Raw genomic sequence first — 17,801 nt, 5'->3', positions numbered from 1 at the left:
ATCGCCGGGATTTTAATGCTTCAATTAAAATATTCTATATAGTAATTTCTATTATTATTCTGGTGCGGGTGACACAAAAAGGCGGCCGCGTACACGGGTGCGCGCGCACCCCCCTCTCCCCCCTTTGGCGGCCAAGAAGCGGGTCATTTCTTATAAAGGAGTCTTTAAATTCTATGTCTTTTCCATATGATTCCTATGACTGCGCCCCCCCCCCCCCCCCTCAGCCAATCCTGGGTACGTGCCTGCATGGCTCCACATCAAGTGCCCCCTTGTGTGTATTATCAGTAAGCACCGTAACTGAGTGTTGTCATTGCCAGAGGGTTTATTGCTTTCCCATTGGTTCTTTCACATTCCTTCAATTCAGTTTAGTGTAGTAGTGCAGCTTGCAGAGACAGGACCTCTGGTTTAGTGCCCTTACCCAAGGAGACTTCAGAGGAGAATATCTCCAACTCATAACACCAAATTTGATTCAATACATAAACTTTTAAAAGGTTTAGTTACAGAATTGGAATTCGAACCTGGTGAAAGGCTAACGCTCTAACTGCTAACACACTAGCCCATAACACTAGCCCACCCGTGTTTTAACCACAAGGGTATTGTGGCGCCCTTTCTTCCCCCCCTTCCATGGGGATTCAAAGGTATCAAGATGGCTGAAAGTGGCTGATATTAGGATGTGGTTTGGTGGAGGTCTGGGGTGGCGCTTGTTTGTCGCCATGGCGCAAGTTGTCATGGTGTTAAGAGCAGTGGAAAGAACTACATCCGGGTTCTGAGACGTGATGGCTAGTGTGCTTGTGACGTCACGTCCGGTAGAATAATCTAGGTGGGTGTCGTGTACGTTTTCGATAGATTAGCTGCTGCTAGCGCCATGGCCTGTGAAGGTGAAGTGAAAATATTTATCTGGTTAGAGAACCATAAAAGCTGTACATATGAAACCACGACATTTCAAAGTGTTGAGTCACGGAGAGGCGGAATTTCCTTTGTGAGAAGATTAACGTGCTTTCCAATATGACGTGAATTTCTTAGATTATCTTCAAGCCGTATTAGAAACCTTTAAACCTACAAAAATATAATACGGACCGGTGCATCATTTGATTCTTCCACCATTTTACTTATAAGCCTTTGAATTGAAGAGTTACGTATCTAACGCCGCATTTGTTTATACTGTAGTGAACCCAGAGATATTTGTTATGAGCGCGTGTCACGTGTGATCCGGAAGTACAACTCCGCTTACGTTTTTAGTGGTCTACACACCATCATTTGATCGTCCAGACGCCTATCAAGGATTTGCTAGGGTGGGGAAGGGGGTGCACAGGAAAAGATAATCATATTTAAAAAAAAGTTTAAGATTTCTTAAGTCAAATTCGTTCATAGTATCTAGTAATTCCTGGCACTATTTTCTAGTTTTCCTTTACCAGTTCACTTATTTATCTCTGATGACTTACTTATATTGATGTAAGTATCCCCAAGTCGTATCGATGGTCAAAACACGCGCGTCATGGCTCTAATTTCTTGTTTTCCTACACCCTTTATCATCTGTTCAACTCTTTGTCTGGAAATCGCGCACGTCTTAACCTTTCGCCCCATCGTTGATAATGATACTTTTCGATGTCTCTGATATACCCAGCAGATGTTAGTAGATTGTATGCTCGATCGATTTCGCTCAACAAGGAAATTAAAAGATACTAGTTCCCACGTATTAACTATTCGAACTAAGAAATATGCCATGCATTGATTTAAAACTTTAAACTTAAGAAGTACAGGACATAATTATCTGCCAATTTTCGTAATGTTTGATTCATGTAGATGGGCCCCCGTTACCCTGCGTGTAGAGCTTTTTCCAGCGGACACAGACAAACGAGAACGCGAAAGGACAGAGACGCGACACGGACACTAAACCGGAGGTCCCGTCTCCTCAAAGCTGCACTACACTAACCTGAACCGAAGGGATGTAAAAGAACCACTGGGGACGCAATAAGCCCCCTGGTGACACCCCCAGTGACAGTGCTTACAATGCTTACTAACAATACACTCAAGGGGGTACTTGATTTGGAGCCTAGCTCTGTTGTGCCTTCCGCACCAGTATAACTGGTGGAAATTGAATAGATCGAATAAGTGAACTGATAGAAAGAAACAGGAGGAAATGGGCCGTCCGCAAGTCAGAAATTGGAGCATTCATAACGAGTCTATCACGTAGAACGCATATAATCACCTCAAATCTCTCCCTGTTTATGCACGCTTTATTATGACCTGTTATTTGCTTGTGGGGCGATGCGATTTATCGATAGACTGCTTCACGTCACGGGCGAACACGTGCTTGGGGCAACTGCGATCTGAGACTGAACCCCACTTGTAATAATTTGATAAAGGGATGGGCGAAGAACAAACACGCACGAATGTCGACCTGATAGGGATGCTCGTCGTATTTGTTAGGGGTCAAAATTGGGCCTACGGTATTTTTTAGATGGTATCCGAGAAAAAAATAAGCTTTCCTCTTAGAAATGGATTTTTTAAGGCTCCTGAGGTATTGTTTAGGGTAGCAATTTTTGGTCGTGCAGGTATTTTTTTAGAGGTATTTTTCGAATTTTCCGACGAGCATCTCTATCACTTTTACCCTGAAGAGCCCCCCCCCCCCCCCCCCCTTCCCGGGCAGACACCCTACGTCCTCGCTGTCTAAACCAAACCGTTTGCCTGCTAGGCGCTGGTTGCGTGATAAATCGGAGGCGATAGCGAGCACATTTTTACGTCCGATAGAACGGCTTTTTCGGGAGCTTTTCGTCTGCGCTTTTCGAGAGGATGTTTCAGAGCTACCAAACCGTAGGTTGTAGGAACGACATTTGACTATCATCGATCAGACTCCGTGTTTGGTTACTTGACCTACACGCGCCATTTTGTCGCGTTTTTTTTCTTATCGGGGATGATCTACGAGTTTTGCATCCGGGCATTCCACCACAAATCTACCGATCATGCGACTAGATCTATCTGGGTTCCGTCTACAGGTCTATACTATCTGCTGCACACGCGCAGTGGGTCGTCTGATGGGTAACTTAAAGTGTTTTGTAAGATTTCTGAACTCATTTAGCAAGAGTATCTGCACTGACGCAAATGCGAGTACCGGAGCTGGCGCCGTATCTGACCCGTATCTGACCTATCGCCGATCTAGCACCTACTGCACATGTGCGAGAAGTAAGTGTGTCAGACTTTATTAACCCTGAACACGTGCGCAGTTATGAACACGACAAAGAGCACTACCTGTTCTTATCGTACTTTAATCGTCTTTGTGAAATAAAATAAAAACTTGCTCATCTTACAGTAAAAAACATATTCCAATACTACTGTCCCCTAAGGGATTTTAAGCCTAGTGATTATCCTAAGTGATCGCTCTCTCTACGGAAACAAGAGCTTAATGGGTTTTTATCCCCTCCTTATCCGGAAAAAGTGACTCTTGACCGCTAACTAGCCAAATATTTCTTAACATGTTTTGAATCGCCTCCATCGTATTCTTTCAATTCCCAAATAACTTTCTTAGGTCACCAAGCGATTCTGCATTCTCTTTTGAGTAGACCAGAACCGCAGACTTTTCATTATCAAAGACGAATCACTAAAAAAGTAGTTTCATTTCAGTGTGTACTTTTAAAGGTGTCGCCACACCTCATGTGGCCCATGATGCATTGCGAGTATAAAGTATCACGAGAGAACGGAATCAAAACCGTGTGTATAGTAAAACAATGTATTTTCCCTTCCAAGAACAAAATAGAGGAGGGAAGCAAGAGTTAAACAAGCATGAGTTAAAGAATCTCGTTGCAAGCAAAATAATGCCGCAATGCATTGACTGGCTTTTAGGCCCTTTAAGCTAAGTGATCGCCTCAAAGCCAATGCTCAATGCCGATTCACACCTAGCATCCATTTCCATCGGCTAATTCAAGCGAGTAACCAAGACATTTTCACTCAAATATCGTCAATAACTTATCAGACTTCGTTCGTTCATTGATATTTTGTAGTTTTCTTGCAAATAAACCGTTGTGTTTTGCATTAGCTTCAATTAACAACCAACTGACATGGATACATTCTAACAGTTTTGCTAGTATGACAGAATGCTGGCTGACAGATACCCTTTTAACAATTGTCACCTCGTTCTGTAGCAGCCTTGACACTCTTATCTCCTATCTGTCATTCCTTTGGCCCCCGTGCACGTCCGTGTGCATAAGACACTTTATACCCTAAACTAAAAAAAAAAAAAACTTTCTGCAGCTAATCGCCACTTGAAAAGGCCTCTTAAAATGTCAAACGTTTTTTTAAATAATGTAAAAAAATAGCACGCAACATGGTTACATTGCATGATTGATCAGTGGCCACGCTCGCGCCATGCCACACTCGCTGATTGATGCACGAGTATGGCCATGCCGTCTTTCACGCAGAAAAGTATAACCGTAGGATAGGCCCCGTCTTCACGCGATACGGACCCGAGGAGTTTTCCAGCTAGCTAGTGTACGGATATAAGGAGTTTAAGGAATGCATTAATTGAGTTAACATAACAAAAACCTGCAGGGGGAGGTATATGTAGTATACTCTTGTTTTTTTATAAAAGAACGTCTAATTTTCAGTTGAGGCTGGGTAGTTCTTATTGAATTGGCTGAATATGTTCTTAAATTTTAGTGTACATAAGAATATAATACCCATATGAATTACCCGAGAGATTACACTAGTGATCAATAGCAACAATAAGGCAACAATAAAGCATTTTAAAACGCATCAAGACAAGAAAAGAAAACTTTATTGCTATCTGAGCCTCGGCATCTTATTAGCATGTTCTTACAATTTGTTGAAATCTGAGGCTGGACGTTCTTATAAAAAGGTTTTTTATAAAAAACAAGAGTGTATCCGGCTAATGCTTTTTTTTTAATTCAAAAGTATAATGGCTGCACATTGTGACGCTATTAGATTCATTGTAAGCATCCTCGGGAACCCAGGACGTTCATCAATCTGAAATTCGTGATCCAACTTCTGTCTTGGTCGATAATAATCGCATCAAGGAGATGCGTTGATAAAAAAGCCATATTTGCGTTCTTACCTTTTCAGAAGGAACGCTATCATTAAAAAAAGCCAACCTTAACTGTCAGATCTGGGCGGCCGATTTCAAGGAAACGTGCTCTACTATGTATTCGACTATTCTCCAACACATTGCAACAACTACACTTGAGCTATTATGTATTTCGAAATCGCTATTAAGGACTTTTAAGTATAATCTCACAATCGTGAAAAAAGGGTTATGAAATATGTTTTTTATATTTCTTCGTCCACCGTGTCCTTGTTGCCGTATGTTACCTTTTTAATGGGTTAATATGATGAAAAATCTTGTTGACCTTATTTTGATTCAGCGAGTTTTTGGCTCATTTTCTTTTTCATTTTCATTTAGTTTTATTTTTTCCTTAGATTTTTACTGCTTCAAAAAAAATTCTCCGATTTTTTTTTTCATTTCTTAAATTTTTTCTCCGATTTTTTTTTTCATGTTTGAGATATGCTGTGATAACGATGGGCCACTAAGTCCCCTTCCGGAGTCAGCATATGGCTGCATTTTTTCTTTTTTAGCGAAAAACAAATAGTTCCGACGTTGGTAACAGCATAATATCACTATCACTACAACAAGTACCGGCCTCGTACGCGTGATAATAACCTCCAGAATCTACGAGGTTCTAGAACTTTCCGCTGTTTGTATTGGTCTTTTAGATTAATCCCTTTTTCATTGTTACTGGATAATTTTCTTTGTCCAGTAAGGATGACTTCACACGCCAGAATGATACCAAAACAACGGAACGTGCTCAAGAAATTATATAAATAAAACATGCCTACACATTGATCTCTGCTCGATGGATTGAAATTCTTCCGTAGACTTTCATACCTTTTTTGCTGAATCTATTATGTTTTTACCTATTAACGGGGGTGAAATACCTACTCTCTCGCTCGGTGGGTACAGTTTGCCAGGACTGAATTCTTGATGCGTGCGATGGTGCGAATGTATGTAAAGTGAGGAATCTTCGCAGTTTGGAGTCGGAGTCTGGAGCTTAGCGTAGGAGAGTTTAGCTAAGCTTCATTGCAGAAGAGTGTGTTAATTCTAAGTGATTATCTTTTAGAATGGCGGCGTCATAAAACCCCATTATTACTGCAATGTCCCTGAGTTTACCTAAACCTCTAACCTCACCGCTCCAAACTCCGCAGTCCCTACTCCGGAGACGCGTTCCTGCTTTCCGTCACGTAGTACTTCCGATAGTCCCAGTGAATAGCATGTTTCTTTGTTGTTTGTACAGTGATATCGCTGAGAGCTGTTGATTGAATTGCGACTAAAATAGCGCTGATTTTAATCATGAAGAAGTAGTATTTTCTTTTGGAGACCCGCGGCTTGGAACTATTTTTAAGGATACCGTGTATATAAAATCGAAACCCCTCATCCAGCTTTGATAAAAACAAAGCGTTCAAATGCTATTTTATTGTTCTGGCTAGTTATATAAACTTTAGTTATGAAAAAAATAAGAATGCGTTTTATCTCTTTTGTGAATATTCTTGTTTGTTTTCCATTGTAGTGTGATAGCATATAACAACACCAAGTCTGAATATTGTTGAGTTGGTCACTGACCTCCGCAAGCTATTTGGCAGCTTTGTCAGTGATATTGATTTTATGACTGTACCAAAGAGGGTAGGAGCGAAATCCTAAGACAAACATGGCAATTACCCACAATAATATGAACATGTTTATTCTCCTCTTAACGGATGTATTAGCAGATAAGCTTTATATGGTTTTGAAGCACCTAAGAAAAGATTTCACACTATTTCATAAAGAAAAAAATTTTATTTTGTTTTCAACTTTCGCGTACATTTATAGAAAATAAACGTATTGTGATTTGGGAGTATTTACAATTTGGTGAATATTTGCAATCTTTTATCATTATTTTAAACTCTCTTCATAGTTATCGATGCTAATAAATCCGGCGCAGCCGATAGTCTACAGTTTGACGCTATCTCTGTGATAACATTATAATCCCTCAATGTCTAGATAGAAATAAATAATTCATCTTCTTACTTTCGGACCCGCTTTGTTGTCCACATTGTACTAAATGGTATTATGTACTCTTTGGTGTGTGCCGCTTTCTTTAGAAGCTATGTATCGAAGTATTAGAGTCCATGGGAGGTAGACTTAGCATCATAGTAGCTCTCAGCAGCAACCTTAAGATTTCATCATCGTCCGTAACCTCGACTGGTAGCTTTCCTTCATCGTCTTCGATTCTTGTGTTCGCCCCATGCTGTAATAAATATCGGCAGATCTCTACATAGCCCTCACTCGCAGCGTAGTGAAGCGCAGTCCAACCGAAATAGTCTCTTTTATTGACATCAGCTCCTAGTTCCACGAGGATTTTAATCGTGTCCAGGATTCCGTCTAACGCGCACTGTGTCAGTACGGTCACTCCTGATGTGGTCACTGCATTAATGTCTTGGTTTTTCATAAGTTTTTTTAACCGTTTAGTTATCGTTTCCCTGTCCATCGGACTTGAAGAAGACTGTAGTCTTACTTGGAGATCCACAGGGAACGTTGGAGGACGTTTTCGTTGATTTCTTCGGCATTTCTTGTCGATATTTGTTTTTGTCGATATTTGTTTTTTTACGTGGTCTTGCATTTTGATTTGGACGGTTCTTCGCTGTGGTAAAATTCTTCTTGATTTTAAAGGTTTCGTACAAATGTATCTGTTTGAAGTGTTTCGTCTCTTGGTGTTTCGCTCTGAATGACTGAATGACTTCCACTCTTCCTTATATACACACGTCCCACTGTGACGTGCTCACAAAAACAATCTCTCCCAGTGACGTCACGCCCAATCAAAGGTTGGCCGCCCTCCCGATATCACGACACTCATCACAAACACATCCTCAGTGGTTTCCTATAAACCGAGAGTGAACATGTAACCGCAAAGCCCGGACGCTATGTGCAGCTGGAAAAATATTATTCTTTGGCGTTCCAGTGTTTGTGGGATGTGGATTAAAAGCAACAAATTATTCAACATCCGTGTTTTGGTTAATCCTTTAGTGTTTTTTCCTAGTAGTGTGTTTTGGTAACGCTTGTATGAGCATGGCCTCTCCCAGCCACACCAAATCTCTAGAGCTAGCCATAACACAAAGCCGTGTGAATTCAATTATATTGACTTTTATATTATATTGACTTGACGATTGAAATATGTGGCCCACCAACACCGTATTTTCTTGCCCGTCGGCGTTTTCTTTACATTTCTAACAAGTCAACTCAAATCACCTGGCGAATGAACCGGTTACTCTAATAAAATCCATGCTAATGAACTCAAAGCACAGCCAGTGATCGGTGCTAGAACCCTCGACGACGACTTGGCGGGAAACCGGGGTATTTTAGACTCTTCGAGATTTGAAGGAATCGCGACTCTGGTGTCTTATTGTCAATTTGAAAAACTAAGAGTTATCTTTCCAAATTAGGTTCATTTTCGAATGTCGCCTTTCAAGGAATGTGCTGGAAAAAGCATGGCTATAGTAAAAAACCGCGCACGTGGCGTTTTGCTGGATAACTGTCATGCGTTTGAGAGAGAAAAGTCAAAATTAGATAAAACCCAAGGCTATTTTACGACAGACTCCTTTATCGTCAAAAAACTTTGTGTAAAACCTTTTGTAAAAATATTATGTACACCATGGTTCGAAACTGCTGTATTTATTTTCTTCATATGCCAGGGATTTTGGATACCGCTTCAGTATTCTACTATATTTCTTGTACAACAAACAGTGTGTTTGATGTTTTTGTTATGTCCTACCGGTTGAGTATTCTTGTTTTTGTCCGAATAAGTACTTTTTCCTCAAGTTGCTGATCACAGATGTGTAGAAAGTTGTGTTGCCTCTGGCCTAGTAACTGATTTCGTGCGAGGAAACATTTTTCCTTAACTTTATTGACATTGGTTGAGTATTGTTTTTTGTTGTGCCTACTGGGCTATGATTCAGGTTTTGTAGTGTCTGGTACATGGTTATTACGCCAGGAAAATACCTAAATGATCTATATATTTTGAGTAAATAATTGTCAGATATCTATATACCATATTCACCTGGTGTGTTGCTTGTGTCTATCGAGTTAGTATTTCTGTTTTCGTCCCAAAATCAGCTCCGTGATAAGTGTATTGGTTTTGCTGTGTGCACACTGACTTAGTTTTCATGTTTTCGTCCGAGGAGTATTTTCTTCTTTCTATAACGAGTTCTTTAAAGGATTTTACAAAGAAATGCACGCAAAGGTTAACAGTTTCATCCATGGGAATACCTTCCTCTTGTATAGCGTAATTCATTAGATGTGTTGTTTGTGCATATATCAACTAAAGATAAGCATTCATGTTTTAAGCCTTAGAGGAGTGTTTTTTTACGTAACCAATCGGACTGGAAGAACATAATTCGATTGGAGTAATTCTTCTTACACAACATAGTTCATTAAATGTTTGTCGTTTTTGTTATGCCCTTGAGCATTTTTTTGAACGTAGCTTATCAGATTGTTTGTTTTGTGTTGTGCCTACCGGGACCCATTCCTGTTTTCGCTGACACAGTATTTCCTTTTGTCATGACGTAATTGAGCAGATGTGCAGTTTTTTGTTGTGCCTACCAGGATTCTTTTTGCCAAAACTAGCTATGGTTGTTTTTTTTTTTCTTGTTATGCCTCTGGTTATGTTTTCATGATTTCGATAAAATTTAAAAGGTGTATTTAATTTCTCTTTATAACGCGCTAGTCATCATATGTGTGTTATGTTTTGTGTTTATTTGGTTATTCATGTTTTCGTCCGAGGAAGTATTTCTTCTGATGTATAGTTTTATTCTTTGTTGTTATATAGGTAACTCAAGGTTCAATAAAAAAAATTCCCTGAAATGTATTTCGAATGTTGCTTCGCGCGTCGCGGAAAAAAGGCGGGAAAATGTTGTGGCTGCGCGTACAGCGTTTTCATTCAAAGCTTAAAATTAAAAAGAACCTTCTAAGAAGAGGTACTCTAATCTTTTATCCCGACAAGATAGCCCAAAACACACTGCTTGGACACAGGATTTTATATCCGTGCTCACGGTTTAGAGCTGCCTTAGAACACGGTATTTAAAATGAATTAATGAAATGTGCCAATATGTGAAAAAGTTACTGGTCGATTTTTCCCCCGATGTATAATTATGTTAAAATTACGATCTGAAGATGGAGAATGATATGATTTGATAGGGCGTGACGTGAAGACCAGTAACAGGCAACATCTGAGCCATGTGTACACTCCTGATCCTGTATAAGGCAGATTTTGCGCTATTTTTTAATGGCTAGTGGCCAGTGCACAAACACATCTAGTTCCTCAGCAGTAGCGGATCTAGGGGAGGGGGGGTTAGGGGGTTTAACCCCCCCCCCCCCTTGGGCTGCCAGAAAGCCATATGTAACAAAAAACAATTTCCCCTACCCACTTTGTCACTGAGCCAAACCCTCCCTTTAGCGAAAAGCTAGATCCGCCCCTGCTCATCACTCGAAAGAGATACATCCACAAGGCTGCGACCAATAAGAAATTACCAATTACAAGTGTTATAAGAAAACTGGACAAAGTTTCATCACATAGAAACAAATCATTTGTTTTGATGTGCTTAAAATTGTTCGACCAAGAAAAACGACCGAAAGAAAAATCTACAAAAACGCCGACGTTTCTGTTGGCCTTTAGCTAGGGCTACAGTCATCTAAAATTACATGTGTCACTTACCACACTCTAGCATATGCTACTAAAAGAGTAGTAAAACTGCTCATTATTGTGATTATCCAAGGGTAGATAAGCCAACACTACAGTTACAAAAACTCATAAAAAACTATGACATTAATGCAGTGACCACAAACGGGTATGCAGTGACCACAAACGGGTATGCAGTGACCACAAACGGGTATGCAGTGACCACAAACGGGTATGCAGTGACCACAAACGGGTATGCAGTGACCACAAACGGGTATGCAGTGACCACAAACGGGTATGCAGTGACCACAAACGGGTATGCAGTGACCACAAACGGGTATGCAGTGACCACAAACGGGTATGCAGTGACCACAAACGGGTATGCAGTGACCACAAACGGGTATGCAGTGACCACAAACGGGTATGCAATGACCACAAACGGGTATGCAGTGACCACAAACGGGTATGCAGTGACCATTCATGATAACTCGAACCCTCAGTTGACCGAACCCTCGGTGACTCGAACCAGTCCTAATAACTTGAACCTTCGGTGACACGAACTATTTATAATAACTTAAACCCTCGGTGACTTGAACCAATCCTAATAACTCGAACCCTTATTATTTCGGACCCTCTAGCTCAAACCCTCGGTAACCCAAACCATCGACGATGATTCGAACCCTCGGTTAATGGACCCTCGGTAACTCCAACACTCGGTCACTTGAACCCTCGGTAACACGAACAACTCATATTAACTTGAACCCTTGTTAACTCGAACTCTCAGTATCTTGAGCCCTCGGTAACTCAAACCTCAATAAATATTTAAGGACAATGCCACTAAGGATTGGTCTGTATTTCATATTTGTCTACTATTTCGAGCTCACAGAACTCCCAATATTCGGAAACAAAACATTTCCAAATAAACCAGAATGAGTGCCGGCTAGCAGGCCACTATGACCCAATAATATTATTCAATACAGCCCGCAACTTGAACTTATTTTTTGTTTCCCTACAGAGTTTAAGTTACATCTATTTTCGGACTCATCAAAGGATTTCGAGGTCGCATCCACATCAAGTATTTTTCACACGCAATTCTTTTAGAATTCTATGACACGATAATCAATGTTTAGGTTGACGTCTTCCGAGTGCATCGTCTGTTTGGGTTTGAGATTTATCTGTACCCATATCTTCACAAGTGGTCTACATTACCCTCTTCTGACCGAGAGGGCAAATATTATTGTTAAAGCAGAACAAAGGGTGCGATAAAACTTGTTTGGTGCAAGCAAAGCCATAACACGACTCTTTTGTTATTACAAATTGACGTTTATGTTACTTATGTGAGAATGTGATTAGGTCAAAACGCCTTTTCGCCAGGGAGCACTCCTTCCTTGTTTACTTGTGTTGTTTTGTCCTGCCTTTTAATAAGAAATGTTTTTCTTTAAACAGGAATTTAACTAATTACGGGACAAAGGCCGCATACAACTAAACAAATCCTTTAGTCTAAACGTGTATCACAAAATGCCGATTTTTATACTTGAACTGTTTGCATACACTCTTTTTTATAAGAACGTCCAGCCTGAGATTTCATCAAATTTTAGAACATGTCGAAGCTCAGATGGCAGAAAATTTTTATTTTTAAAGTCCCGATGCGTTCTAAAATGCAGAATCAAATTGTGCTCATAGTAACAACCTTATTATTAGCCTACCTGTAGACTTTAGAGGCTACCTTATTATTGACATTGATCATAATGTAATTCTCTTCCTAATAATTAATCGGGTATAATATTCACTAAAATTTAAGAACATCGTTAAGAACATATTCAGCCTTAAAATGTCTCAAAAATAAGAACTTCCCAGCCTCAACTGAAAATTAGACGTTCTTATAAAAAAAAAAAGTGTATGTTAAACACGGGCGGTAGGATAGTTTAGTGGTGGTTAATGTTATAGCGGTCTCAAAAGTCAATTTAAGATGCAATAATTAAGACAAAAATAACCACCATCAACATATACATAACCTATGCTACCGCCCGTGATGTGAGGGTTGCTTGTGCAACTTCACAGTCAGGGATAAAATAAAACTAAAGAAAGAACCATAGACAAGCAGATGCCACGCCCACCCTGTAGTGATGAGGGTTACAATCTTACTCGGCATTTTCGTGTCGTTTGCCTACAGTGCAGTGGTATTAAGCTCTATCAAGCGGCAACTATACAAAGCTGTTCTTAGATATCTCCATTTAGCGCCTTTTGACTTGGTCTAGAAGGTGGCCTAGAGGTAGCACTATATAAGCGGCCACGCTCGGGAAATGGGTGATTATCAAAATTCCAGTTGCTCAGGTTTTCAATTCTAAAACACAAGCGAAACTTTTCTATCATGAACAGCCAAGAAACGAAGTAAATCCAATTTAATTCCCCTGAATGGCAACCCATCCGATAATAAAAATGGCTCCGCAGTCTGGATAAAATAATATTTTAATATTCAAAAAAACCAAAACAATAGTATCACGCAAATCGGATCCGGAGTCACGTTAGTCGGATTAAGAGTCACGCAATTCGGATCCAAGTCGTATGTCTTTAACAAATATTTCAATCAACTGATAATTTAAGTCAATCTGCACTTATATGGACATGGATGCTGAGCGCAGAGCCCAAAGGGGCCTCGCCTTTGTTTTCAAACAGCTTGTGGTTTTGGTCGATTGAGTCTATTCAGACCCCATGGGCGCGGCTCTTACTGTGTGAATGAACAGTTATTAATCCAGGTCGGATAAAACACACAATCAGTATTGGCCTGCTATCCTTTTTTGTGGTGGGGATTCAGTTGACTTAAAAACGTGTATTTTTGTTGACTAAGAGTTCTTTTGTGTTCACATATTGTGTCATACATAAGATATGTTTTTTGTTGTATTATTTGAAGGCGTCTCAGTTCATATAAGTGATTCCTAAATTGTTCAACCCATTATTGATCCACCCGCCAGAGTTTTTTTTTCATTCTAGTTAAACGCTCTAGGAACTTTAAGATCACATTATTGTTACTATTAGTTGTTACTATTATGATAGTCAAAACTATTATCATTATAAACTTCATTATCATCAACATCGTAATCTGAATCATCATCATCATCATCTCCATCATCGACTACCGTCGTAATCATTATAGTAACAGCCATTACTATAATCACAATCATTTGCCGTCCTAAATCATAACCACTAGAATATAATGATCATTATACTTTATCAACACAATTACTTATTATCATCATCATCATCATCAAAATTCATATCACCATCCTTTCTTTATTATAATCGTTACAATCGACATCAGATTTTTTTACGTGTTATTTTCTCCTCACATTGCGATCGAGTGCTTTGTCGTCGTGACTCTGCGTAAAAATAACGATTTTCAAAGCGATTCCGTTCACTTTCTTATTGCGCGGCTTCTTCTTTATGTCCTTAAGACGGGGACCACCCCTAACAATGCCAATCATTCCAAAAACGTGTTGACTCTTTTCTCAAAAAGTTATAACCACTTTCAAGCATCAGTTACGCTTTGATGTCCTAATGTATTTTGTGTCTGGGGGCCCTAACACGTCTGGCTAGGCTTTCGGTTGCTTAGCGACTTACGGATTGGCTCGCTCCTAGATTTTTTTCCAATCTTCTAACAGATCTTTTTAACACTCTCAGACCTGAATTGCGCCAATCTTGGCAAGGTCATCACCCAGCCAATCATCTTTTCATGTGTATCCTAGAGGTCTTTTGCTGGAGAAATGTTCGTGTCCTAGCTGGCGTCACCCGATGATAACAAAATCACGGAGGCTAACGATCTACACTTTGCGTAGCTTTTATTTTCGCTCGGAGGGACAGCGGCCCAGCATAGCTTGAGGTCTGTGCTACAAGTAGATGGAATATTTAATGCAGAAGATTTTATAAGAGCTCACCGTTGGAGCTTGTTTTAAAAGCATGGAATCGAATCGTCCCTAGTGATATGCACGGCTGGAGTTAATGCTATTTTGAATGATAATGAGGCGTAAATTGCGGTACAGCTCGTTAGATATACACGTCAGATCGTGAAAAGCATTCGGCCGAAGTCTCTCGCAAGGATGCTGAATTATTATGATCGACTGATCATCAAGATTCTTACTCCGTTTCAAAGCAGATAATCGTGAAGTAAGATTGCATGGGGTGACTTCGCAAGCGTCTAACGTTATCCCCATGACAGACGTTCCCACTTCATCCCCCTGCACCGTCCACACTGTCTCTACCGGATCCATCCTCACCGCGTTTTGCTATGGAGCCCTCATCCCTCCAACAGTTCTCGGAAACGGCTTGGTGGTGATCTCCTTCGTGATTAATCGCCGTCTTCGCACAGCTACTAACATATTTATCCTCGGGCTCTCACTGAGTGATCTCCTCATAGGCAGCTATTCTCTGCCATTCTGGACTTATATTGTTTCGTACGATTTCCTGTCTGTCGGGATCTGCTATAAGTCTCTTTACCAGACATATATATGCATGGACATCCTTACGGGCTGCGCATCGATTTTACAGCTTACGGCGATTGCGACTGAGCGGTTGTTTTTCACAATATCGCCACTAAAGCATCGCAGACTGCCTCGCTTGGTCTACTACATCATGCTAATCGCGGCTTGGTTATTCAGCACTTTTGTAGCAGCGCTACAACCAGTTCAAAGCGAATCATGGGAGCATATTTACAGTGTATTCCTACTCGTAACCTGTTTTATTATCCCGCTTATTATAATTATTTCCGTCTATTTGTACATATTACATGTTGGTCGCCGACAAGCTCGTCCGAGACGGAGTTCCCAATCGAGTGTCGGCTCCTCGGGGGGCTATCTCAAGGAGTTTCACATCTTTATCACCGTCATTGTTATCACGGGGCTGTTCGTCACCGCGTGGATGCCGTTTTTTGTTGTCACTGTAATCGCGACACTTTGCCCAAGTTGTTTGCCGCCTGTTCCACAGGTATACCATCTGGTTCGTTTTGTCAAGTGGATGCAGTACAGCTCGAGTTCTGTTAACCCGTATATTTACGCGTACCGCAACGTGGAGCTTAAAAGAACGTTCTGGAAGGTTCTGGAAAGCTGCTTGTGTGGATTGTATAAAAGGGACAGACCGGGCTCGATCAATGATTTCCACAGACGGAGTGAGGTACACATGCCAGGGTGCCCGCGAAAAATGAACTCGACTTTGGCGCGAAGTGCGCACGTCAACGCTTCCTTCAAAGATGAAATGGAGAATTCAGTCGCCCCGGAGCGCTTTCAGTCCACCCCAGATCAGTTCACATTTGAACGCCAAGGGTGCAAAGAAAATGGGAGAGAGACTAGTTACTTAGATGAGGAAATAGTAAACTTGGGACCAGCTCCGCAAAGATTTTCCCTTCAACCTAAAAAAACAACAAGAGGGTCGACAATCATGAATGGCCACTCGTCCCTCTTCCCGGGGAAAATAGATATTGTTAAAAATAGACAAACGAATCCGGCGAGGAATCACCATAGAAGCGCTAGCGTGAGCAATATGAGTGGTCCCCCTCGTCGTGGGACTGGTGCGAGTCAGGTGGGAAGACCGAGGACAAGCACACTCTCTGACGTCAGAGAATCACGTGATAACCCGGGTATGAAGAGTGGCAGTAGAGACAGGGAATCTAGAGATAGCGAGGGCTCGCGTAAAATACGAACTTCATCGTTCGCGACAGATGTTGCGCGTCTAGACACGGACAGCGCCAGTAGGTACAGGGATGGCACTAGAGAACGATGGCGAACTGATAACGTGTCAACGCGCAGAGATCCCTCAGATAACCAAGCCTCTTACGTGTAAACCTCAAAGAGTTTAAGTCAGTCGCCATTTTGTCATCCTAGCAAAATATCGTGTTAGAAAGCATCCATTTCCATCGGAAAATTTGGTAAATCTTTTGCAGTATTTTCAATTGAATTTGGTAAATTATGTATACAACTTTGAGTTTAGATGGTAATCTAATGATTACTAATTAATTTGTCCATAATTTAATAAAAGCAATAACAAAGGGATGACTGATCTTTCGAAGGTGAGAGAGATAAAGATAGAGAGAGCTAATGGTGATGCTAGTGGTACAAGCGAGCAAGCTAATCCACAGGTTTAGATTATTAAGGTATTATTTCGCGTAGGGATTTAATAAGATGATGATATGTTAATACCAAGGTCAGCCATGTTGAAAATGTGAGAACTTAATAATGATCTGGTGTCTTACAGCTTTACAACGTTACTAATGGGAGGGATTACGGAAGGCGGTTTTCCTCAACATATGGTGACCTCATAAAACATGTGCAAACGCAGAGAATGTATTCGAAACTTTTTAGCGAACTCTTTCGTAACTGACCATCCTATTTGAATTGTCACTGTATTCAGAATCACTCGTAACAACTTCAACCACTACAAACGGTCATTTATTAAATCCCTATAAAAAAAACTATATGATCCTAATACTGTTACTATCAAAGCTTTCAATCTGAGAGCTGTCGTCAGCACCCACTCTCTATTGAATTAGGGCGTGGTTGCCTTCGAATGCAAAATCATTTTCGAATCCCCGAGGTGGCCGCTTACTAAAGGTTCGACTGAATATGAAAGCCTTTGGGGTGTTGCCGAGGTGGTCGCTTACGAGAGATTCGACTGTATGTGGAAGCCTTTGAGGTAATCCGCCTTGGTTTTTAAATCGTCTAGTCATATATATAGTATTATTAACTTCATATTAGTTTATTATTAGAATTTTGTTTAATTATATTGTAATCTTTCTATCTATCTGGTCGCTTACGAGCCTTTGAGCTGTTTCGGAGGTGGCCGCTGGAGAAAAAATTGAGTCAAAAAAATTTCGAAATTAAAACCAAGAAACAAAGTTTTACCTTACATTTAGGTAGGAATTCAATCGAAAATATCGTAATTTCGTCCCTAAATCAGTCCATGGGAATGGATGCTTTTTCGCACTTTTTCGTACTTGCTAAGATGACAAAAAGGATGTAAAAATTGTGATGGCATTCTAAAAATAAGCAGGCTGGTAAAGGGGGGTCTGGATTACGTTTCACGGACCGGGCAAAATGGATT

At 40.6% G+C, this 17,801-nt stretch overlaps 2 protein-coding genes and 1 long non-coding RNA gene across 3 annotated transcripts; 1 reads left to right on the top strand and 2 right to left on the bottom strand.

Annotated features, from left to right (window-relative positions):
- Positions 1–304: 304 nt before the first annotated feature.
- Positions 305–1,975, bottom strand: LOC116614692. The gene is made up of 2 exons (XR_004294681.2): positions 1,934–1,975; positions 305–870 (listed from the first exon to the last, which is right to left on the bottom strand). It is a non-coding gene; the product is annotated as an uncharacterized LOC116614692 (long non-coding RNA).
- A 4,846-nt stretch (positions 1,976–6,821) lies between these two features.
- On the bottom strand, positions 6,822–7,805 carry LOC116614691 (protein phosphatase 1 regulatory subunit 27-like). Its single transcript, XM_032375981.2, has one exon. It carries the CDS (start codon positions 7,662–7,664, stop codon positions 7,143–7,145), a length of 522 nt encoding a protein of 173 aa, XP_032231872.2. The 5' UTR covers positions 7,665–7,805; the 3' UTR covers positions 6,822–7,142.
- A 6,224-nt stretch (positions 7,806–14,029) lies between these two features.
- LOC5520881 (D(1)-like dopamine receptor) lies at positions 14,030–16,938 on the top strand. Its single transcript, XM_001640650.3, has one exon. The coding sequence runs from the start codon at positions 14,922–14,924 to the stop codon at positions 16,542–16,544; it is 1,623 nt and encodes a 540-aa protein (XP_001640700.2). The 5' UTR covers positions 14,030–14,921; the 3' UTR covers positions 16,545–16,938.
- The last annotated feature ends 863 nt before the right edge of the window (positions 16,939–17,801 follow it).

Source organism: Nematostella vectensis, chromosome 7, assembly GCF_932526225.1.
Source record: "Nematostella vectensis chromosome 7, jaNemVect1.1, whole genome shotgun sequence".
Taxonomy (NCBI): domain Eukaryota; kingdom Metazoa; phylum Cnidaria; class Anthozoa; order Actiniaria; family Edwardsiidae; genus Nematostella; species Nematostella vectensis.
This window is presented reverse-complemented; position numbering and strand designations above follow the sequence as displayed.

Bases quoted from the DNA above. Each gene is read 5' to 3' on its own strand.
- LOC116614691 (XM_032375981.2), bottom strand. From the start codon at position 7,664: ATGCAAGACCACGTAAAAAAACAAATATCGACAAAAACAAATATCGAC.
- LOC5520881 (XM_001640650.3), top strand. From the start codon at position 14,922: ATGACAGACGTTCCCACTTCATCCCCCTGCACCGTCCACACTGTCTCT.